The 25322-nt window shown below is 47.3% G+C and overlaps 1 protein-coding gene across 6 annotated transcripts in view; it reads right to left on the bottom strand.

Annotated features, from left to right (window-relative positions):
• LOC130277718 (interferon-induced transmembrane protein 5-like) overlaps nt 1–24745 on the bottom strand; it is a 38427-nt gene extending 13682 nt beyond the window's left edge. For 2 of the 6 annotated variants that reach the window (XM_056528434.1, XM_056528435.1), the window contains exons 1-2: nt 24638–24721; nt 17144–17459 (exon numbers count right to left, since the gene is read on the bottom strand). In XM_056528434.1, coding sequence (XP_056384409.1) covers nt 17144–17459; nt 24638–24646 — 325 coding nt within the window. In that variant the 5' untranslated portion in view covers nt 24647–24721. Of the gene's footprint in view, nt 1–16557; nt 16614–17143; nt 17460–24172; nt 24192–24637 lie in introns of those variants that run through there. The other 4 variants (XM_056528436.1, XM_056528437.1, XM_056528439.1 and 1 more) reach the window with 4 other exon arrangements.
• Between the last annotated feature and the right edge of the window lie 577 nt (nt 24746–25322).

Here is a 25322-nt window from a genome sequence, read left to right as displayed (position 1 = left end):
AAGTAAACCTAGGCAAAACAAAACACACCAAAACAAAACAAAATAAAAACATATTATACTTTTCTCTCTCTCTCTTCCCCTCACCCAATCTCTGTCAATCCATCTCCGCCATATCAACCACAATTTATCTTCATTCCCTCTTTTGATATATATGGCTTTTTCCCAAGCAACAATTTTTTCCATCTTTTGAACAAAGTGCACTCTGGATGGTGGATTTGGGTTTTTCCAGCGCTGGGCTATCAACTTGCGCGCATTATATAATAGTCTGCCCACCGCTAACTTGTTATCTTCTATCGGCAGTTCCTCCACATAACCCAGTATACATATTTTAACCTTCCTATCAATATCAACCTCATATATGGCTCCAATATATTCTATCATTTCTTCCCAATATCTTTTAATAACCGGGCATTCCCACAGCATATGGAGTAGGTCAGCACTGGAGCATATACACCGAGGACATTTTGCCACTTCTAGATAACCTATTTTAGCCAGGAATGCCGGAGACTGATACACCCGATAAAATATATACAAATGGGATAGTCTCGCACCCTCACCCAATGCCTGATTGGGTACACTACTCATGATATTATTCCATTGATCCAATGCCACCTGTTGCTCTTCTCTCCATTTATAAAAAGCTGGTATGTTTTGCTTTTCCCAGCCCTTCATAGCTATAAGTTGGTATAGTTTTGAAATGAATCCTATCTTCCTATTGTCCTTTGTTATAAATTCTAATGCTATGTCTTCGCTTAATTTAATATCCGTGTATTTTTGTTGGGCAGACATCGCATGCCTCAGCTGTAGGTATTGGAAGAAGGCGTATCGGGGTAAATCAAATTCCTCCTGTAACTCCAAAAAGGAGCGTATATTTTCCCCTATATATATGTCTTTCAATGTCCTGACTCGTGCTTTCTCCCATTTTTCAAAACCTTACAATTTACTTAGCTCCTTAAGTGTATCATTCCCCCATATCGGGGTATACTCGTTAACCTGACCAACTCCTCTAATCTTTTTAATGCTATTCCATACCCTATGCATTAGATCAAACGTAGGGAGTTGTTGATTTTTCTTTTTCCTAAACTCGCCTTTTTCTAAAGAAAGTATTAAATTATTTTCTCCTCACCCTATACTCTTTATCATTCCGTCCAGAATATTTCCGTCGTCCCCTTTGTACCAGTTCCTAAAGTATTGGGCCTGAGCAGCCAAAAAATACCACCAGGGGTTAGATAAAGCTAGCCCTCCCTCAGATTTGGGATGCTGCAAATACTCTAGTTTTAGTTTTGGTTTATGAGCGTTCCAGATTAATTCCCTAAATTGTATGTTGATCCTCTGGAAAAGGCTAAATGGTAACCAAACCGGTGCATTATGTAACAAATATAATAATTGAGGCATTAAAATCATTTTAATGCGGTTAATCCTCCCTACAGGCGATAATTTCAGCTTCCGCCATGCTATACTTTTACGTTTAAACTGATTTAGCAGAGGTAGCATATTTCTATTCTGATACTCCTGGATATTTGGTGATATTTCTATTCCCAAGTACTTAATTTGTTTTACACATGAAATATTTATACTTTGATTTATTTGAATATTTGTAACTGATCGATCTAGCGGCATTAGGAATGATTTTTCCCAATTTATTACAATCCCCGAGAGTTCTCCGTAACAAGAAATGACCGGAGGAGTGGTGGTTGGAACACTGGGGCAGTAAACAGGCATACAGCCTCCAGCCATACACTGTATATGGCTGAAGGATGTATGTCTGTGGGGGAACTGTACTTCACCTAATGTGGGGAACTATACTGCACCTAATGTGGGGAACTATACTGCACCTAATGTGGGGAACTATACTGCACCTAATGTGGTTAACTGTACTACACCTAATGTGGGGGGAACTGTACTGCACCTAATGTGGGGGAACTGTACTGTACCTAATGTGGGGGAACTGTACTGCACCTAATGTGGGGGAACTGTACTGCACCCCTAATGGGGGGGGGGACTGTACTGCACTCCTAATGGGGAGGGGAACTGTACTGTACCCCTAATGGGGGAGGGGAACTGTACTGCACCCCTAATGGGGAGGGGAACTGTACTGCACCCCTAATTCGGGGGAACTGTACTGCACCCCTAATGGGGGGGAACTGTACTGCACCCCTAATGGGGTGGGACTTTACTGCACCCCTAATGTGGGGGAACTGTACTGCACTCCTAATGTGGGGGAATTGTACTGCACCCCTAATGTGCGGTGACTTATACTGCACCTAATGTGGGGGAACTACAACCTAATGCGGGGTAACTATACTGCCAACCTAATGTGGGGGAACTATACTGCACCTAATGTGGGGGGAACTGGTGGGGGGGGGGGTTCCCCATCATAATGAAGTGCTCCGTCTTCCAGGCAGCCTTAATCTGGCCCTGTTAAAAGCCATTGTCACCTGCCATTAGTGCATAATAATACTGTACTGGTCTCTACTACACAGTGATTCTGTACTGCTGCAGTTGGTTGTACAATAACTGTAAAGCTAACAGCGACCAGTTAGGGTGAGCACGAAAAGCCATAGTCACCTGATTACAGTGCCTAATACAGGTTGCGGAGCGTAGCGGAGCGGAGCGTATTGTCCTCTCATAAGTGTAACCTGTGCGTACATAGGTGGTGTAAGTTTTTTCCCCTGTCAAACTAATTTTGGCCTGCTTACTGTGAAAGGCCAGCCAAAGCTACACACTTGTTTTTTTTAGCCTTATACAGTTTGTAGTGGAGTGCATAGTCCTCCTCTCATAAGTGTAAACTGTACGCACATCTACGTGGTGTACATTTTTTTCCTGCTAAACTAATTTGGGCCTAATTACTGTGAAAGGTCAGCCAAAGCTACACACCTGTTTTTGTAGCCTTATACAGTTTGTAGTGGAGCACATAGTCCTCCTCTCATAACTGTACACTGTACGTACACCTACGTGGTGTCCTTGATATATTTTACTATAAAACTAATTTGGGCCTAGTTACTGTCAAAGGCCAGCCAAAGCTACACACTTGTTTCTGTAGTCTAATACAGTTTTAAGCATAGTGGAGTGCATAGTCCTCCTCTCATAAGTGTAACATATACGCACTCAGCTGGTGTATAAGTAGGCAGAGAAGTGCCAGGACGTACACAGAGGAGTACCAAAAATTCATCAGGCGTAGGCAGAGGTCGCAGCAGAGTAGGGGCATGTAGCAGCAGGAGTTGCAGCAAGAGGTCTGAGCTCCCGGTGTCAGCTAGCAGTCGTGTCTCGACCAGCAACCCAGCAGCCGTGATTGATTGGTTCACTCCGTCATCCACTTCATCTCCTCATGCTGATGCTGCCACCTGCAGGCTCTGTCATTGTGCCGCCATATGGTCTCCTCATGCTGATGCTGCCACCTCCAGGCTCTCATTGTGCCACCATATGGTCTCCTCATGCTGATGCTGCCACCTCCAGGCTCTCTCATTGTGCTGCCATATGGTCTCCTCATTCCAATGCTGCCACCTCCAGGCTCTCTCATTGTGCTGCCATATGGTCTCCTCATGCTCATGCTGCCACCTCCAGGCTCTCTCATTGTGCCGCCATATGGTCTCCTCATGCTGATGCTGCCACCTCCAGGCTCTCTCATTGAGCTGCCATATAGTCTCCTCATGCTGATGCTGCCACCTCCAGGCTCTCTCATTGTGCCGCCATATGGTCTCCTCATTCTGATGCTGCCACCTCCAGGCTCTCTCCTTGTGCCACCATATGGTCTCCTCATGCTGATGCTGCCACCTCCAGGCTCTCTCATTGTGCCGCCATATGGTCTCCTCATGCTGATGCTGCCACCTCCAGGCTCTCTCATTGTGCTGCCATATGGTCTCCTCATGCTGATGCTGCCACCTCCAGGCTCTGTCATTGTGCCACCATATGGTCTCCTGGAAGGGAACAACGTATGGTCAATTGTAACAGGTGGGAGTAAAAACTTCCCCTGGAAGGCCCTACTCTCGCACTATTAATTCCCTTGTTTGTAAGTATTACTCGCACTAAAAAGGGCGGCCCCACACAGGAAACTCTCCCTATTTCCACCTAAAAACACTGCCATTTCCCAGGACACTTGCCAAAAAGGGAATTAATAGGGCGAGAGTAGGGCCTTACAGGGGAAGTGTTGCGCTGAGCGCTCCGGGTCCCTGCTCCTCCCCGGAGCGCTCACGGCGTCTCTCTCCCTGCAGCACCCCGGTCAGACCCGCTGACCGGGAGCGCTGCACTGACATTGCCGGCGGGGATGCGATTCGCATAGCGGGACGCGCCCGCTCGCGAATCGCATCCCAAGTCACTTACCCGTCCCGATCCCCGGCTGTCATCTGCTGGCGCACGCGGCTCCGCTCTCTAGGGCGCGCACGCGCCAGCTCTCTGAGACTTAAAGGGCCAGTGCACCAATGATTGGTGCCTGGCCCAATTAGCTTAATTAGCTTCCACCTGTTCCCTGGCTATATCACATCACTTCCCCTGCACTCCCTTGCCGGATCTTGTTGCCTTGTGCCAGTGAAAGCGATTAGTGTTGTCCAAGCCTGTGTTACCTGATCTCCTGCTATCCATTTTGACTACGAACCTTGCCGCCTGCCCCGACCTTCTGCTACGTCTGACCTTGCCTCTGCCTAGTCCTTCTGTCCCACGCCTTCTCAGCAGTCAGCGAGGTTGAGCCGTTGCTAGTGGATACGACCTGGTTGCTACTGCCGCAGCAAGACCATCCCGCTTTGCGGCGGGCTCTGGTGAACACCAGTAGCCTCTTAGAACCGGTCCACCAGCACGGTCCACTCCAATCCCTCGCTGACACAGTGGATCCACAACCTGTAAGCCGAATCGTGACAGTAGATCCGGCCATGGATCCCGCTGAGGTGCCGCTGCCAAGTCTCGCTGACCTTACCACGGTGGTCGCTCAGCAATCGCAGCAGATTGCCCAACAAGGACAGCAGCTGTCGCAGTTGACCGCCACGTTACAGCAACTTCTGCCTCTGCTACAGCAGCAACCATCTCCTCCGCCAGCTCCTGCACCTCCTCCGCAGCGAGTGGCCGCTCCTAGCCTCCGCTTGTCCCTGCCGGACAAATTTGATGGGGACTCTAGACTCTGCCGTGGATTTTTGTCTCAATGTTCCCTGCATATGGAGATGTTGTCGGACTTGTTTCCTACAGAACGGTCTAAGGTGGCGTTCGTAGTGAGCCTTCTTTCAGGAAAGGCCTTGTCTTGGGCCACACCGCTCTGGGACCGCAATGATCCTGCCACAGCCACAGTCCAGTCCTTCTTCGCTGAAGTCCGTAGTGTCTTCGAGGAACCAGCCCGAGCTTCTTCTGCCGAGACTGCCCTGCTGAACCTGGTCCAGGGTAATTCTTCAGTAGGCGAGTACGCCATCCAATTTCGTACTCTTGCTTCCGAATTATCTTGGAATAACGAGGCTCTCTGCGCGACCTTTAAAAAAGGCCTATCCAGTAACATCAAGAGATTCCTGCCAACCTGCAAGAACTTATCCATTTGGCCACCCGCATTGACATGCGTTTTTCTGAGAGACATCAGGAGCTCCGCCAGGAAAAAGACTTAGATCTCTGGGCACCTCTCGCACAGTATCCTTTGCAATCTACGCCTGGGCCTCCCGCCGAGGAGGCCATGCAAGTGGATCGGTCTCGCCTGACCCAGGAAGAGAGGAATCGCCGTAGGGAAGAAAATCTTTGTCTGTACTGTGCCAGTACCGAGCATTTCTTGGTGGATTGCCCTATTCGTCCTCCACGTCTAGGAAACGCACGCACCCAGCTCACGTGGGTGTGGCGTCTCTTGGTTCAAAGTCTGCTTCTCCATGTCTCACGGTGCCCGTGCGGATTTCTCCTTCACCCAACTCCTCCCTCTCAGCCGTGGCCTGCTTGGACTCTGGTGCCTCTGGGAATTTTATTTTGGAGCCTTTGGTGAATAAATTCTGCATCCCGGTGACCCGTCTCGTCAAGCCGCTCTACATTTCCGTGGTCAACGGAGTTAGATTGGATTGCACCGTGCGTTACCGCACAAAACCCCTCTTAATGTGCATTGGACCCCATCACGAAATGATTGAATTCTTCGTCCTTCCCAACTGCACCTCTGAGGTCCTCCTCGGTCTGCCATGGCTCCAGCTTCATTCTCCCACCCTTGACTGGACCACCGGGGAGATCAAGAACTGGGACTCTGCTTGCCATAAGAAATGCCTCTCCCCCCCTCCCAGTCCCGTCAGGCAAGCCTCAGTGCCTCCTCATGGCCCCCGTCCTGGTGACACACTGCCCCGTGCCAAGCTTCACCCTCTGCCCTCCCTCCCCATTCCCACTCCTGCTGTACTGCCTGCCTTTGAGGAAACCCTCCATTCACTCCCGGTGTCCTCGTCCCAGGTAAAGCAGTTGTCGGACAAAAAAAGGGGGAGACCTAAGGGGGGGGTACTGTTACGCCGAGCGCTCCGGGTCCCTGCTCCTCCCCGGAGCGCTCACGGCGTCTCTCTCCCTGCAGCGCCCCGGTCAGACCCGCTGACCGGGAGCGCTGCAGTGACATTGCCGGCGGGGATGCGATTCGCATAGCGGGACGCGCCCGCTCGCGAATCGCATCCCAAGTCACTTACCCGTCCCGGTCCCCGGCTGTCATCTGCTGGCGCGCGCGGCTCCGCTCTCTAGGGCGCGCGCGCGCCAGCTCTCTGAGACTTAAAGGGCCAGTGCACCAATGATTGGTGCCTGGCCCAATTAGCTTAATTAGCTTCCACCTGTTCCCTGGCTATATCACATCACTTCCCCTGCACTCCCTTGCCGGATCTTGTTGCCTTGTGCCAGTGAAAGCGTTTAGTGTTGTCCAAGCCTGTGTTACCTGATCTCCTGCTATCCATTTTGACTACGAACCTTGCCGCCTGCCCCGACCTTCTGCTACGTCTGACCTTGCCTCTGCCTAGTCCTTCTGTCCCACGCCTTCTCAGCAGTCAGCGAGGTTGAGCCGTTGCTAGTGGATACGACCTGGTTGCTACTGCCGCAGCAAGACCATCCCGCTTTGCGGCGGGCTCTGGTGAACACCAGTAGCCTCTTAGAACCGGTCCACCAGCACGGTCCACGCCAATCCCTCGCTGACACAGTGGATCCACAACCTGTAAGCCGAATCGTGACAGGAAGTTTTTACACCCACCTGCTACAATGGACCATACCTTGTTCCCTTCCATCTTTTGGAGGAAAATGTTACTTGTCCGAAAAAGGGCGACCCCACACAGGAACCTCTTCCTATTTCCAACTAAAACCCCTGGGAAATGGCAGTGTTTTTAGGTGGAAATAGGGAGAGGTTTCTGTGTGGTGCCGCCCTTTTCAGGGCAAGTAACACTTGCCAAGAAGGGAATTAATAATGCGAGAGTAGGGTCTTACAGGGGAAGTTTTTACCCCCACCTGTTACAATGGACCATACATTGTTCCCTTCCACCTTTTAGAGGTCTTTGCATCACATCAATACTTGGTGGTGTAGGTGGCACATGGTGTTTTTTGCATACCTTTCTTTTGTTAGATATATATAAAAAAAAGAATAATATTAAAATGTAAGTTTTTCGTAATGCGTATCCTCAATACTGCACACCAACACTTTGACAAAAGAGACTGTTCTCTTATGCCTACCTGCCTCAGCTACTATTCTGATCCTGCCACCCGCTTGATGCCACACATCTGATGCCAAGTTCTCCTTCTTTCACCCACCTTCATCACCAGGTACTGGTATTAACATCCACCACCCCACTCTACTAAAGTGTACCAAAGTGCATATTTGTCCTTTACAGCCCACTGGGTGAATGTGGTTCTTGCACAGCCACAACAGCAACTTGGACAGGTCAAGCCACTTTCACTTCCATGCTCTCAGGCCATTGGTCCTGTGACAGTGTGCAACTCCGCCTCCACTTCCTCCACAATGTCCTCAGCCTCCACTGCATGGACAAGTCTCAGTGCCCCTCCAGCATACCATGTGTGCAGGCATGGCAGTGTGACGCTGTTCTTCACATGATTTGCCTTTGCAAACGGAGTCACACAGGGGAGGAACTGCTAAAAGTCATTCATCAAGAAATCGAATCATGGCTTACTCCACGAAAACTGGAAATGGGAACCATAGTGACAGACAACGGGAAGAACATCGGGTCTGCGCTGTGTCTAGGAAGACTGAGCCATGCGCCCTGCATGGCACACGTGTTAAGTCTGGTTGTCAAGCAGTTCCTGAAGTGTTCCCCCCATCTACAAGACATTCTAACAATGGGAAGAAAACTTTGCATGCACTTAAGCCACTCGTACACCGCAGAGCACACCCTCCTTGAGCTGCAGCATCAGTACAGCATCCTCCAACATAGTCTGATTTGCAACGTTTCCACACGTTGGAATTCCACCCTCCATATGTTGTACCGACTATACAAACAGAGAAAAGCCATCACTGATTTCTTGATGATACAAGCGGATAGGGGTACTCCCCTATGTAACTTCAATGTCAACCAGTGGCAGCTCATACGTGACACCTGCCGTTTGCTCAGGCCCTTTGAGGAAGCCACATTATTAGTCAATCGCGAGGATTATGGGATGAGGTCATTCCACTGCTTCATTTCCTACAACACGTGTTGGAAACGATGGCTGGTCAGGGCAATGGAGACATGTCGCCTACATCTCACGGCCACATGAGCCCTGTGGGGGCTGAACTGGAATAGGAGGAGGAGGGGGAGGAGGACAGTGGAGCACAGGCAAGGTTTTGTGAAATGGGTGGTTTTTATAGTCATCTGACAGGAAAGGAGGAGCAGGAGCAGGCTGTGGAGCTGCAGGGGGATGAGAAAGATGAAACAGAGGACCCAGACACACCATGGCCATGTGGTCTCCTCATATTGATGTAACATTTAATACAACTTTTTATGTCAATCTATTTGAAATCTTCAATTAAAATTTTAAAAAATATCTTTAATCTTTTCAATTGTGAGGCCCTATGGTCTTGTCAGGCTGTTGCCACCTCCAGGCTGGGTCATTCTGCCACTATATGGTCTCCTCATGCTACTGCCACCTTTAGGCTGTGTCATTGTGCTGCCATGTGGTCTCCTCATGCTGCTGGTACATTAAATGAAACTTTTTAGGTTCATCTATTTGAAATCTTCAATTAAATGAAAAAATAAATATCTTTAATCTTTTTAATTGTTAGGCCCTATTGTCTCGTCAGGCTGTTGCCACATCCAGGCTGGGTCATTCTGCCACATTATGGTCTCCTAATGCTGTTGGCACATTAAATTAAACTTTTTACATTTTAATCTATTTAAAAAATGTTATTAAAATTTTTTAAAGTATCTTTAATCTTTTCAATGCTCACCAGAATGGGTCCTCAAAAAAGGATTTTAAAATTTTTTAATAAAAAAAAAAATTATTCAAAAATCTCTTTTAACTCTTCAATTGTGATGCCATATGGTCTCCCAACCCTGCTGCCACTGCGGAAGTGATTCTAATAGCGATGCCTGTAATCTGCATGTCATACTGAATAACAGTATTATTTCCCTAAAACAGCACACTCTGTATGCATGTTACGACAAGGCAAAGAGTTCTACACCCCTATTGAGGCTCTCTGTAGGCCAGAAATAGCTGTTTTTTAATAGCAATTTGCCGCAAATAAATTCAGACCGAACTAAATTTTGGGGGGAAATTTGGCGAATCGGCCAAATCGAATTTTCCAAAAATTTGCTCATCTCTAGTCAATATCTCAGATTTTCGTCTCCTGCTTGTAATGGCAGGAGACCAAACTCAGGAAGTGTTTCTCTGCAATGAGCTTGATTGACAGCTGCAAAGAGCCTCACTGAAAGCAACTGCACAGACTAAACTGCACAGACTAAAAGCTAAACAGAGCCTCACTGAAAGAAGCACTGACTGAAAGCTGCTGCACAGAGCTTGAGGTCTTCTATTTATCACATCGCTGCAATGATGTGAGGGCGGAAGTGGTCCCCCAGTAGGTTTCAGTGATGTCATGCCTGCTGGGAAACTCCCACTTTCTTCTGCTGAGGGATTTCACTATGTGAGCAAGAATAAATGTAAGATAAACAGCTTTTAAAAGCTCTGAAATTTTTTCTAAGGGTGGGAGGGGTGTTAGGAGTAGGTAGGGAATATTGAGTTAGTTTAGAAAAGTTTATTTAGGGACCGGGACTTTTTAAGTAGAATCATATGACATCATGAAGGTTAAACTATCCACCGCCGACTGGAGGGTTTTCAGATGGAGTTTGGAGATTGTACCCATTCACAAGAAAGGTAGTAGGGAGAAATCAAGCAACTATAGGCCAGTAAGTCTGACATCAATAATGGGGAAATTAATGGAAACCCTACTAAAGGATAGGATTGTGGAACATCTAAAATCCCATGAATTGCAAGATGAAAAACAACATGAGTTTACTTCAGGGAGATCATGTCAAACAAATCTTATTGATTTTTTTTTGACTGGGTGACTAAAATAATAGATGGCGGAGGGGCAGTAGACATCGCATATCTAGAGTTTAGTAAGGCTGGGGGGCGTGGCCGGAGCTCAATGGAGTAGGCAGCAAGACCTCAGAGCTCGGATCTCCAGCTGTTATAATTGCGGTTTATACCCTGCCTAAGTACACATAGTAACAGAACTTGCCCTCAGAATACTCCCTGAAGCTCCCCAGCAACTGATCGTGAGAGTTAGAGAGCTGTGGCACGTACGGACCCTTCACAGGAGACGGGACCTGACTGCTTCAGCACATGCCCGACGCCATTACACAAAGCAGCAGAGGGAGACTGCAAAAGACAGCGCTCCAACACAGACAGCACGGGAGCCACACAACAAGGTGGGGAGACTTGGGTATTCCCTTACTCACTCACCCCGGTCCCTGAACAGATTAAGAGACTGCAGACATCCTCCGGAGACGATCCTGGTGCCCTCACATGCCGCTGTTTCGCTGAAGAGCGCAGCGCGTGCCATTTTCACAAGCTCCCACTGCACAGTAAGGGAAATAGAGGAGATTCAGAGACCCTCAGGCACCTTCCCGGAGCTGGAAAGGACAACCTTTGTTACCCCCACACGAACTGTAAGTCAAAACCTTGCTATATTCTGCACAAAAATTTCTTGCAGACCTATACTCTATTTCTGGAACACTAGTACAAGTCTATAAAAGTCCAGTAATTAGACAACAGAATTGCTAGAAGAGTTACCATAACCTTGTGGGGATACAAGGGCTGTTCTGCTCTAAAATCTTTGTGGATTAGAAATTGAATACTCCATAGCCTACTATAGACTACTACTACTATACAGCACATCTGAGACTCTTCATAACTTAAGATCTGCTACCATCTAGTGGCTGAATTGTATATTGCATTGCATTCTGAACAGTTTAGTGTCTTCCAGAGTTCACAGATTCCGTTGAGCCTTGCATAAGTCATTGCCTTGTGATCCCCTAGCTCTAAAGACTAATTGAATACTACATTTCTTGCTGTAGAGCATTTCTAAGACTCTTCATAACTTATGATCTGCCACCACCTAGAGGCCAAATTGTATACTGCATTGCATTCTGAACAATAGCTCCCAGATACTGCCTCGCCAGGCATTTTCTCAAACGTTCTTCATAACCTGATAAAAGACTTTATAAAGTAATCTTTTTTTTTTTCCCCTGAACATCCCATGGGAAGACAAAGAAAAAGAAACAGAATAATCCAGCAAAGATTCTTACACTCTCGATCTATTTCCATGCCTCATACAAACTGTCCTGTTTCCTGCTTACAAAGTAGACATATATTACAAACCTACAGTGCGCCTTCCTCACCAACTAGTGTTCATCCTTTGAGACTTTTTTAACAGATTCAACCCAATCAGGGACGACTCTGATACAACTCCAGTTATGGATAAACCTAATAAAAACTGGATATGATGACCACTCTCAACTAGAAGGAGAAAACTTAAAAGAAAACACTGCCATCACAAAACCTTCATTCTCATTGAAGGAAACTACCCTAGAAAATGGTGAAACCATCATTCATATGCAATCTCCTGCTCATCTCATGACCATGGGACCTAAAGAACAGAGGAAATCCAAATACTCCCATCCCACTGCTAAGAGGACTCTAGCTAATACAACAACTTTGGAAATGGACCCATCTGCCTCTTCTTTTTCACCCCTGTGAAAAAAAACTTATCAAACTCCCTGGTCTCCACATGTGCCAGAATCACAAGATGGGTTCTCACTGGACAATGTTGATAAAGGCGGGAGAGCACAATCGAGTCAATTCCCTACCATAGATTACTTCCATGGATTCTTGACAGAGATAAAACAAACTCTCAGAACAGAGATTGCAAGCATCCGGCAAGACATAAGGTCAGTTAACCAGAGAGTTGACAATCTGGAATATGACCACGATGATACCCGCCAATATATTACCTCTCTACAGACAACTTTGTCAGCCCACTCAGTGACTATCAGAGACATCTAGAGGACCTTAACAATAGAGGTCGTCGCCACAACGTTAGAGTAAGGGTCTTGCCGGAAGCCACACAAGACGAGGACCTAAGAATTACATTAGAAGCAATTTCTAACATGGTCCTGAAAGCCCCATCAGATCACAAAATCCAAATGGATAGAGCGCACAGAGCTCTTAAACCCAAAGGCTCCTCACCCTTACCAAGAGATGTCATCTGTTGTATCACGGACTATACACTGAAAGAGGAGATAATGTATAAGGCAAGAAATCTACGTAACATAGACTTTGATGGAGCTGCAATCCAGTTATTACCTGACCTATCGTGCATTACTCTTCAAAAGAGGAGACAATTAAGACCTGTGCTACAAGCACTTAGAGAAAAAGACATTGTATACCGCTGGGGCTTCCCATTCAGCTTAACAGCTAAAAAAAATTTGAAATACTGCAACACTGAAGACATCGCAGGATCTTACACCCTTCTGTGGGACTCTAGAGATATCTATTCCTCAATTGAGCAACTGGGAACTGCTACCACCTCCTCCTGCTCCACCACCTGTCTGGACAAAGGTCACCCCGCGAAAAAAACAAAAGCCACAGTCTAGCACTCCTGATTACTATGGGACACCTCTTCGTGATCCCATCACTTTTAAGTCTGGTAGAACTTTAGACTGGCTTACTTTAGCTAGACTTCAGAGACTTCAACTTAATCCAGAAATTCGTATGTCATAGTCATTTAGGCAGGGCCTAATCAGAATTATTGCAAAATATGATACCACATTAGAACTTAGAACCTACATTCTTCATTCATATTATATTGTATACGTTTTTTATTATTTTACTATTAAGGATTATACAGCTTGAGTCGAACTTCACAAGGTCAATTAGATTGACTTGTTGATATCCGCTCTCTCTCCCACATACTGAAGAATTTCTCTCTTCCCTAGGCTATCTTAGCTTCAGGTGTGAGATTTAATTTGAGATTCTTCACAGTTATATCCACAATATATTTATTGGATATATTTAGAGAAACATTTTCTCAGTTGACTGTCATTTTGTTGATTGTTATGTTCTTTATGTACTGTCACTGAACAAACACAAGTGGCTAACAGGCAATTGCGTAAACTGGATCCTATCATAGCCTAACAACACCAAAAAAAGATACTGATTTGGATGCAAAAATAGTGAATAAACTTTATTCAAGTGCATTATAAAATCATACATAAAATACAAGGTACTATACAGATGAAAGCTACAGAAAGAGGTAGTGATACTGAATCCACAATGGTAGACAGTACGGACGGCAGGCCCCCTGACGAAGCCCATTCGCGAAACGCGCGTTGGGGTACAGGTAGTGATCTCCCCTATTGGTGTATGGCAGATATTTGTTACTTTATGCTGTCTTTCATGCTCTCCTCTTTTTTATTATATAATGCTGCTGACTGACCTCTGAACAGGGCTAGGTGCTATACAATTAGTTACTTGCACGTTACTCATAGCCCGTTTGAGGACATATACCAGCTTTATACACTCATTATATGTATGTTTCATTATTTATTTTTACTATCTATGGGCATGTTGCAATTTGACATCTGTGGACTGTATCCCTGCCGTCCGTACTGTCTACCATTGTGGATTCAGTATCACTACCTCTTTCTGTAGCTTTCATCTGTATAGTACCTTGTATTTTATGTAAGATTTTATAATGCACTTGAATAAAGTTTATTCACTATTTTTGCATCCAAATCAGTATACTGGTATCTTTTTTTGGTGTTGTTATGGAATAACACTGCTAGGAATCCATCACTATACCAAGACAACCGGCATCCAGATACATATTGGATGGGGTGGTATGATATTGGCTGCACTTACACACAGCTAAATTTGCTTTTCCCCCATATACAAATTTACTATGGCTATATTGATGTCACTTAACGTTAAAGGTCTAAATACTGACGTTAAAAAACGACTATTACTTAGGGACTTAAAGGAGTACTCCGGAGCGCTGGTACTTAAAAAAAAAGTTTACCTCATCTGATAGCTCTTTCAAAGACTTTTCCAATGATACCTCATTTGTCAAATTTGGCCAAGCCATTCTCTTGTAATTGCCACCTGTAGCAGTAAGTAGCCATGTCATAAAGACTACATTTCCCATGACTCCCTGCATCAGCTTCCTGTTAGCTGCTGCTCTCTCCCCCTCCTCTCTCCCCCCCCCCCAGGAAATTATAATAAATTATAATAAAGTAACGCCCACAGCTCCTTCCCTCCCTCCATGTGCCCACTAGCACAGTGTTTCCCAACCAGGGTGCCTCCAGCTGTTGCAAAACTACAACTCCCAGCATGCCCGGACAGCCGAAGGCTGGTAGTAGCAGTTTGCAACACCTGGAGGCACCCTGGTTGGGAAACACTGGTGTATGCCCTATAGAGGTGTGGTGAACTACAACCCCCAGGAGACTACAGAGGCAGCATGCTGGTGTTATACCACAGACTGAAGACTCCTAAATGATACATGCTGGGAATTGTAGTCCCTTTTGTGTTTGTGTATGCCAGTGTATCCCAACCAGGGCTGATTATATTAGTGTCCTGTGTATGAGGGGGCCGACCTGGGAAAATAGTAGGGTGGGTAAAGGGCGGAACAAACAAACAAACAAAAAAAAAGGAGCAGCCCCAAACCAGCAAGGCATGTGGCATGCTGGGATTAGTAGTCTTCAGCACAGCAAGAAACATGAAATAGAAGCAAAGATAGGAAAACAAAGTGGGGGATAAAAAGACAACAAAGAAAGGAAATAGAGTAGGCTAAACAATAAACAGTTGGCCTTTTCTGTTATCCACTTTACAGTTATTTGGAATTACGGGTCCGTTGGCTGTCTCCAACCTCCACACTAATCCATCGGCTCAAGTAAAACTTAAACATGCCACTTCAAACCACTTCCCTATTTCCAACGGCACCAGACAGGGGTGCCCCCTTTCCCCTTTATTGTTTGTCCTCAGTATAGAGCCCCTTGTGGTTTATATATGGAAAAACGCAGACATTCATGGGGTTAAAATAGGATCCAAAGAATTTAAGGTGTCTCTATTAGCAGATGACGTTCTTTTAACACTAACAAATCCCCACGTATCCATACCTAACCTCCTCACATATCTGGATACAAAATGAATTAGGATAAAACAGCAATATTGCCGATACGCATTTCACCTATGGACCTCGATACCCTTAAAGGACAACTGCAGCAGTATGACACTTCTCCCCTATCCACAGGATAGGGGATAAGTGTTTGATTGTGGGGGGTCCGACCGCTGGGACCCCCCGTGATCTCCCTAACGGGGCGCCGCCATTAGCGCTCATGGTGAGCGTTAAGACGCGTAGCGTCGACCAAGAGGTCGACGGGGACACCCCGTCTCCTCCCCGTCCCCATACAGTTCTATGGGGGAGGGGGGGGGGGACACGAACACTGCCTCCCCGCCTCTCCCATAGAGATGTATGGAGGAGGCGTGCCGGCCGCAATGTCATGCTGTGGCCGGCACGCCCCCTGCACGGGACAGCCGCGGCCCCGTACAGGAGATCACAGGGGGTCCCAGCGGTCGGACCCCCCGCGATCAAACACTTATCCCCTGTCCTGTGGATAGGGGATAAGTGTTAATCACGCTGCAGATGTCCTTTAAATGAAACTTTAAATACCGGTGGCAAGATACGGCTCTTAAATATTTGGGTATTAAACTTACCTCTAACGCCACTTCTCTCTTTAAACAAAATTTTCCCCCTCTAGTTTGCAAAATTACTGTCTAAGTGGAAACCACTCCCCCTATCTCTCCTAGGTAGAATTGCGGCCATAAAGATGACGGTTTTACCCAAAATATTGTACCTACTAGAAACACTTCCTATCTCAATTCCTAAGGGGGCTCTTCTTAACCTTCAGTCAATATTACTTAAATTTATTTGGAAAGAATGTAGACATAGAATTCCTTTCGCAGTATTGACTATGCCCAAAAAACTTGGTGGATTATCTTTCCCAGATTTATATAAATATTATGTAGCGACACATTTGAGAAGAATTCCATCAGTGTATGCAATTCAGCCGAACCACAGATGGTCGGAGATCGAGACGGGGTGGATTTTACCTACTCGCCTTGACTTCTTGATCTGGTCCTGGCAAGAATCCAAACATCCTAGGAAACTATTGAGAACCACATTATTGACGCTTAAAATCTGGAAAACTGCTAAATCTACTCATAGTTTAATATCACATAAATCACTGTTGACACCATTAATCTAAAATCCTTCTTTCCCATCAAGTTACAGAGGAGAGGTGATCAATTCGTGGAAAGGAGCTAATCTACTCCGTTTGATAGATATAGTTGACCCATTAAGAAGAAAGTTGATACCTTTTGCCACCTTTCAATCAACCTACCATCTCTCTGATTCATCCTTTCCACTATATCAATATATACATTCACGGCTGTTGTCGACCTCACTAGATACAACCCTCCCTTCCTTAACACCCTTCGAGGCCATATGTAAAAACTACATTTCAACTCGAGGACTTATTTCGAACATATATACATTATTGATCCTACCCAAAGATATTTCCGAGATACGTTATACATATATGGATAAATGGGAGTCATATCTGGGGCGGAGGTTTTCTATCAATCACTGGCGAACTATCTGGTCTAATGCGGCCAAACCATCTACTGTAATACTCACGTTTCTGAAGACAGGAACTCCGGTGTATGCGGATCCGCTGGACCTGTGTGGCAGATGACTCGGACCGTACTAGGGAGTGGAGTCTAAGGTGCCGCTGGTCTTCACCAGAGCCCGCCGCAAAGCAGGATGGGCTCGCAGCTGCAGGCGACACACAGGTCGCTACCCCTGGCACAGCTCGACCACACAGGTGGCTGAGGAGATGCGAGGCACAGGAGGGATGAGGCAACTCGTAGTCTGGATAGCAGTAGGTCAGGGCAGGCGGCACAGTAGCGTAGTCGGGACGTAGCAGGAGTTCAGTAGGCAGGCGGCAGAGGAGCTAGGTCAAGTCAAAAGAGCAGGATATCTAGTACACGGCAAGGCAATACAATGGAACGATTTCTCTAGGGCACAAGGCAACAAAGATCCGGCAGAGAACTGAGGAGGGTGGAGGAATTTATAAACAAGCCACAGGTGGTTACACTAATGAGCGTACTGGCCCTTTAAATCTTAAAGCTCCGGAGCGCATAGTGTAACATCTACATGTACAACCTATCAGGAAAATCAATACAAAATTCTCACTTTTTGGTATCACACTCCTGATTTACCCCACCACTTATTCCCTCAGGTACCTCCGACATGTTGGAGATGTCAGACATCAGTGGGCTCACTCCCTCATATATTCTGGGACTGTCCTGATATTTTGGAATACTGGAATACAGTCCGTGAGCTCATAAGTAGTGTTGAGCGGCATAGGCCATATTCGAATTCGCGAATATATGGATGAATATTCGTCATATTCGCGAATATTCGCATATTCGTAATATTCTCGTTTTATTTTCGCATATGTGAATATTCGTGTGTGCGAAAATTAACATATGCAAAAATTTGTATATACAAAAATTTACATAATTTTTACATAAAATTCGCACGCCAGTCTCACACAGTAGTATTAGAGCCATCTTACACCACATAAGCTGGAAGCAGAGAGGGGTGATCACTGTGATGTGTACTGTGAAAAAAAAAAAAAAAAAAGAATATTCGTAATTACGAATATATAGCGCTATATTCGCGAATATGCGATAATCGCGAATAAAATTCGAATTGCGAATATTCGCGAGCAACACTACTCATAAGACAGGTCAAGGGACTGATGTTACCTCGGGACCCTACCATATTTTTACTTAATATGTTTCCCAGTGACTTAACTAAAACACAAATGAAACTTCTATTATATATTCTAACGGCAGCAAAATGTATGATAGCAAGCTGGTGGAAAGAAACCACCCATCCACCAATTAGCATGTTATTGGAAAGAATTCGAGAGATAAAAAGAATGGAATACTTTTCAGCAGCATTTGAGAATACACTCCCCAGATATTACAAAATATGGCAGGACTGGGAGACTTATGATATGTAATAGGCACTTGAAAAATGTCCATATAATCAGAGAGAGGACCATGTCATCTTTTCTTTCTTCATTTTTCCTTTTATTTCTTTTCATCTTCTTTTTATTTTCCTTTAAAAATAACCTTTTTATTTCTATACTTTTCCTATCTTTCCTTTACTTCTTGTTACTCCATAAGAAGTGAATGTTAATAAGACATGTTTGTAACATCCACATTATCTATGCCTGTGCTTATAATCAATATCAAATGAGGCTGGGACTGAGGAGCCAATCAGGGCTCCCAGCGGGAGATTTAAAAATGAACATTGTGAGTAGCAGGAGGTCATATGTATATTAAAAGTGCTGTGGGGGGCAAGATATGCGCTGCTAATTTTAATATACCTTTCATTCATAGCGCAGCACCAGCAAATGTATATAGAAGCACTGGGGGTGCAGACATGCAGACATCTGCCCCCACATCGGCCGATGCGTTATCTGCCCCCACATCGGCCGATGCTGCTGCTAGAATGCTTTTCCTTCATAGTGCAGCTCGGCATATGTATATAAATGGCAGCCTGCGACAGTACAATATACATGCGCTGCGGGGGGTTACTTGTGCCGGCTGGGGGGTACATATTTATTAATGCACCAGCGGGGGTATACATTTACTAATGCACCGGCGGGGGATATGTATTTATTAATGTGCCGGTGGGGGGTATACATTTACTAATGCGCCGGCGGGGGGGTATATATTTATTAATGCGCTGGCGGGGGTATACATTTATTGATGCACTGGCGGGGGATATATATTTAATGTGCCAGCGGGGAATATATATGTATAAATGCGCTGGCGGGGGTCATGTCTTTATTAATGCGCTGTGGGGGGCTAGATATATAGGCCATATGTCTCCCCCCCTGCAGCGCTATATATCTTGCCCCCCACAGCGCTTTTAATATAGACATGGCCCCCGCTGCTACTCACAATTTTCATTTTTAAATCTCCCGCTGGGAGCCCTGATTTGCTCCTCGGTATCAGCCATTCAGGGCTCCCTGCGGGGGATTTAAAAATGAAAGTTAAAACACACTATACATCGCAGGGTTGGGAGCTTGCCTCCCGCTCCCTGCTTAATAACTTCAGATCGCATCGAGAAGTGAAACCCTGTGTGATCAATCCCTCAGCCCCTGTTCAAAAACCCCCATCATGGAACAGACTATGTTCCATGATGGGGGTAGTAGTACAAACACTAATGTAGCTTCCCCAGCTGTCTGTAGACTCCTGCAGCTAGGGAATTACTACTCCCATCATGGAAACAAGTCTATTCCATAATGGAAGTAGTAGTCCAGGCTGTGGGAATCTGTAGGCAGAGGTGTCACGGCCATACATGAGGGATGTTACATAGTTACATAGTTACTGTCACGATTCGGCTTCCAGGTAGTGGATCCTCTGTGCCAGCGAGGGATTGGCGTGGACCGTGCTAGTGGACCGGTTCTAAGAGGCTACTGGTTTTCACCAGAGCCCGCCGCAAAGCGGGATGGTCTTGCTGCGGCAGTAGCAACCAGGTCGTATCCACTAGCAACGGCTCTACCTCGCTGACTGCTGAGAAGGCGTGGGACAGAAGGACTAGGCAGAGGCAAGGTCAGACGTAGCAGAAGGTCGGGGGCAGGCGGCAAGGTTCGTAGTCAGGATGGGTAGCAGAAGTTCAGGTACACAGGCTTTGGACACACTAAACGCTTTCACTGGCACAAGGCAACAAGATCCGGCAAGGGAGTGCATGGGAGGAGATCAGATATAGCCAGGGAACAGGTGGGAGCCAATTAAGCTAATTGGGCCAGGCACCAATCATTGGTGCACTGGCCCTTTAAGTCTCAGAGAGCTGGCGCGCGCGCGCCCTAGAGAGCGGAGCCGCGCGCGCCAGCACATGACAGCAGGGGACTGGGACGGGTAAGTGACCTGGGATGCGATTCGCGAGCGGGCGCGTCCCGCTGTGCGAATCGCATCCCCAACGGCCATGACAGTGCGGCGCTCCCGGTCAGCGGGACCGACCGGAGCGCTGCAGGGAGAAAGACGCCGTGAGCGCTCCGGGGAGGAGCGGGGACCCGGAGCGCTAGGCGTAACAGTACCCCCCCCCTTAGGTCTCCCCTTCTCTTTGTCCAGTAACTGCCTCCCCTGGGATGAGGACACCGGGAAAGAATGGAGTGTTTCCTCAACGGCAGGCAGTACAGCAGGAGTGGGAATGGGGAGGGAGGGCAGAGGGCGAGGCCTGGCACGGGGCAGTGTGACACCAGGACGGGGGCCATGGGGTGGCACAGAGGCTTGCCTGACGGGACTGGGAGGGGGGGAGAGGCACTTCCTGTGGCAGGCAGAGTCCCAGTTCCTGATCTCCCCGGTGGTCCAATCAATGGTGGGGGAATGAAGCCGGAGCCAAGGCAGACCGAGGAGAACCTCAGAGGTACAGTTGGGGAGAATGAAGAATTCAATCCTCTCAAGGTGGGGTCCAATAGACATGAGGAGGGGCTCTGTGCGGTAACGCACGGTGCAGTCCAATCTGGCTCCGTTGACCGCGGAAATGTAGAGCGGCTTGACGAGACGGGTCACCGGGATGCTGAATTTATTAACAAACGACTCCAAAATAAAATTTCCTGAGGCACCGGAGTCCAAGCAGGCCACGGCTGAGAGGGAGGAGCTGGCTGAAGAAGAAATCCGCACGGGTACCGTGAGACGTGGAGGAGCAGACTTGGAACCAAGAGACGCCACACCCACGTGAGCTGGGTGCGTGCGTGCGTTTCCCAGGCGTGGAGGACGGATAGGGCAATCCACCAAGAAATGCTCGGTACTGGCACAGTAAAGACAGAGATTTTCTTCCCTGCGGCGATTCCTCTCTTCCTGGGTCAGGCGAGACTTATCCACTTGCATGGCCTCCTCGGCGGGAGGCCCAGGCGTAGATTGCAACGGATACTGTGGGAGAGGTGCCCAGAGATCTAAGTCTTTTTCCTGGCGGAGCTCTTGGTGTCGCTCAGAAAAACGCATGTCAATGCGGGTAGCTAGATGGATGAGTTCTTGCAGATTGGCAGGAATCTCTCGTGCGGCCAGCACATCCTTGATGCGACTGGATAGGCCTTTTTTAAAGGTCGCGCAGAGAGCCTCGTTATTCCAGGATAATTCTGAAGCAAGAGTACGGAATTGTACGGCATACTCGCCAACGGAAGAATTACCCTGGACCAGGTTCAACAGGGCAGTCTCGGCAGAAGAAGCTCGGGCTGGCTCCTCGAAGACACTCCGGAGTTCAGTGAAGAAGGCCTGGACTGTGGCTGTGGCAGGATCATTGCGGTCCCAGAGCGGTGTGGCCCAAGACAAGGCCTTTCCTGAAAGAAGGCTTACTACGAACGCCACCTTAGACCGTTCTGAAGGAAACAAGTCCGACATCATCTCCATATGCAGGGAACACTGAGACAAAAATCCACGGCAGAGTCTGGAGTCCCCATCAAATTTGTCCGGCAGGGACAAGCGGAGGCTAGGAGCGGCCACTCGCTGCGGAGGAGGTGCAGGAGCTGGCAGAGGAGATGGTTGCTGCTGTAGCAGAGGCAGAAGTTGCTGTAACATGGCGGTCAACTGCGACAGCTGCTGTCCTTGTTGGGCAATCTGCTGCGATTGCTGAGCGACCACCGTGGGAAGATCAGCGAGACTTGGCAGCGGCACCTCAGCGGGATCCATGGCCGGATCTACTGTCGCGATTCGGCTTCCAGGTAGTGGATCCTCTGTGTCAGCGAGGGATTGGCGTGGACCGTGCTAGTGGACCGGTTCTAAGAGGCTACTGGTTTTCACCAGAGCCCGCCGCAAAGCGGGATGGTCTTGCTGCGGCAGTAGCAACCAGGTCGTATCCACTAGCAACGGCTCTACCTCGCTGACTGCTGAGAAGGCGTGGGACAGAAGGACTAGGCAGAGGCAAGGTCAGACGTAGCAGAAGGTCGGGGGCAGGCGGCAAGGTTCGTAGTCAGGATGGGTAGCAGAAGTTCAGGTACACAGGCTTTGGACACACTAAACGCTTTCACTGGCACAAGGCAACAAGATCCGGCAAGGGAGTGCATGGGAGGAGATCAGATATAGCCAGGGAACAGGTGGGAGCCAATTAAGCTAATTGGGCCAGGCACCAATCATTGGTGCACTGGCCCTTTAAGTCTCAGAGAGCTGGCGCGCGCGCGCCCTAGAGAGCGGAGCCGCGCGCGCCAGCACATGACAGCAGGGGACCGGGACGGGTAAGTGACCTGGGATGCGATTCGCGAGCGGGCGCGTCCCGCTGTGCGAATCGCATCCCCAACGGCCATGACAGTGCGGCGCTCCCGGTCAGCGGGACCGACCGGAGCGCTGCAGGGAGAAAGACGCCGTGAGCGCTCCGGGGAGGAGCGGGGACCCGGAGCGCTAGGCGTAACAGTTACATAGTTAGTACGGTCGAAAAAAGACATATGTCCATCAAGTTCAACCAGGGAATTAAGGGGTAGGGGTGTGGCGCGATATTGGGGAAGGGATGAGATTTTATAATGTTATAACGGGTCTTAACGGATGAATATTTATTCATCCATTTAGCACCAGTTATTTAATCCGTTATTATACATCTGTTTTCACAAAGAAAATGGACGTTTAATAACGGATGAATGCTCATAGTGTGAAAGCAGCCTTAAAGGTAGGAAGACAATGTAATAGAGCAGCAGGAAATTCTAGCAGAATGCTTGGATGTATAGGGAGAGGTATAAGCAGTAGAGAGAAGTGCTCATGCCGCTGCACAGAACACTGGTGAGACCTCACTTGGTTTATTGTGCGCAGTACTGGAGGCCGTATCTCCAGGAGGATATAGATACTCTAGAGAGAGTTCAGAGAAGATACTAAACTAGTATATGGCTTGCAGGATAAAACTTACCAGAAAAAATTAAAGGACGTTAACATGAATAGCTTGGAAGAAAGAAGAGACAGAAGGGGATATGATAGAGACTTTTAAATACATAAAGGGAATCAACACGGTAAAGGAGGATAGCATATTTAAAAGAAGAAAAACTACCACAAGAGGACATAGTTTTATATTAGAGGGGCAAAGATTTAAAAGTAATATCAGGAAGTATTACTTTACTGAGGGAGTAGTGGATGCATGGAATAGCCTTCCTGCAGAGATGGTCATGCATGGGATGAGCATAAGGCTATCCTTCATATAAGATAGGGCCAGGGACTATTGATAAGATTCACATTATTGGGCAGAATAAATGGGCCAAAAGGTTCTTATCTGCCGACACATTCTATGTTTCTATGTTTCTATTGTGGATTGTGCCACCCAGGAATATGTGTAACTATATAAACTCCTTGTTACGCCGAGCGCTCCGGGTCCCTGCTCCTCCCCGGAGCGCTCGCGGCGTTCTCCTCTCTGCAGCGCCCCGGTCAGACCCGCTGCACTGACATTCACGATGGGGATGCGATTCACATAGCGGGACGCGCCCGCTCGCGAATCGCATCCCAAGCCACTTACCCGTCCCGGTCCCCGGCTGTCATGTTCTGGCACGCGCGGCTCCGCTCTCTAGGGCGCACGCGCCAGCTCTCTAAGATTTAAAGGGCCAGTGCACCAGTGATTGGTGCCTGGCCCAATCAGTCTAATTAGCTTCCACCTGCTCCCTGTCCATTTAACCTCACTTCCCCTGCACTTCCTTGCCGGATCTTGTTGCCTTGTGCCAGAGAAAGCGTTTAGTGTTGTCCAAAGCCTGTGTTCCAGATCTCCTGCTATCCTCATTGACTACGAACCTTGCCGCCTGCCCTGACCTTCTGCTACGTCTGACCTTGCCTCTGCCTAGTCCTTCTGTCCCACGCCTTCTCAGCAGTCAGCGAGGTTGAGCCGTTGCCGGTGGATACGACCTGGTTGCTACCGCCGCAGCAAGACCATCCCGCTTTGCGGCGGGCTCTGGTGAATACCAGTAGCAACCTAGAACCGGTCCACCGACACGGTCCACGCCAATCCCTCGCTGACACAGAGGATCCACATCCAGCTAGCCGAATCATAACACTCCTCCTTGATCACATGATGATTGGTGACCCCTCCCCCCATAGAGATCAGTGGTGATGGGGATGAGCTCTGTACTGGGAAGTCCAAAAATACCTTATACATTGTGTCACTTATTTCCCATATTGCAACATTTCCAACTGTCACTTTCCCATCTTCCCTGCAGCGGGCAGGGGTTAGTTGGAGCATGACGGTTGCTGTGTGGTCTGTGCACCCTCTATGGACGGGCTCATGCACTGCATTCATTATGTTCTTTTATCCTATTCTGTAGTAAAATGCACTAATTGTATAAGCCGATCAGGATCTACAATGTGTAATGCTAAAAAGTGTTAATAAAACTTATAATTTTTCAATACACTTTTTAGGTGTTAGTGCTAATATACATTTTCTGGAAAATAAGAAAAACGTGCTATGGAAATATCAGCTTCTTTAATGTAGAAATCAAACAGTAAGGCTGGGTTCACACTTGTAGTTTTGGTGCATTTTTTTATTGATATCAATCATTTGGGCAGATTTATTATAATTGGCAAGTTTTAGTAATGTGTCATTCATAAATTTTGGTGCATTTGCCAAAGCGCACCAAATTGCATCAACGCTTTTAACCTCTCTGTTGAAAATGAAAAATCACAGCCTGAAAAAGACACTAAAAACAGGGGGATATCATTTCAAAAATAACTTTGAAAAACATTAAATTCATGCCCACACTTGGGGAAAAAAAAATAAAAGAACAGAACAGAATAGTCAGAAATTAAATAAACTTAGTCACATGTTTGGTGCATGA

The sequence above is a fragment of the Hyla sarda genome, chromosome 6, assembly GCF_029499605.1.
Source record: "Hyla sarda isolate aHylSar1 chromosome 6, aHylSar1.hap1, whole genome shotgun sequence".
NCBI classification, from domain to species: domain Eukaryota; kingdom Metazoa; phylum Chordata; class Amphibia; order Anura; family Hylidae; genus Hyla; species Hyla sarda.
Note: the sequence above shows the minus strand (reverse complement) of the source record. Positions and strands in the feature narration are given on the sequence as shown.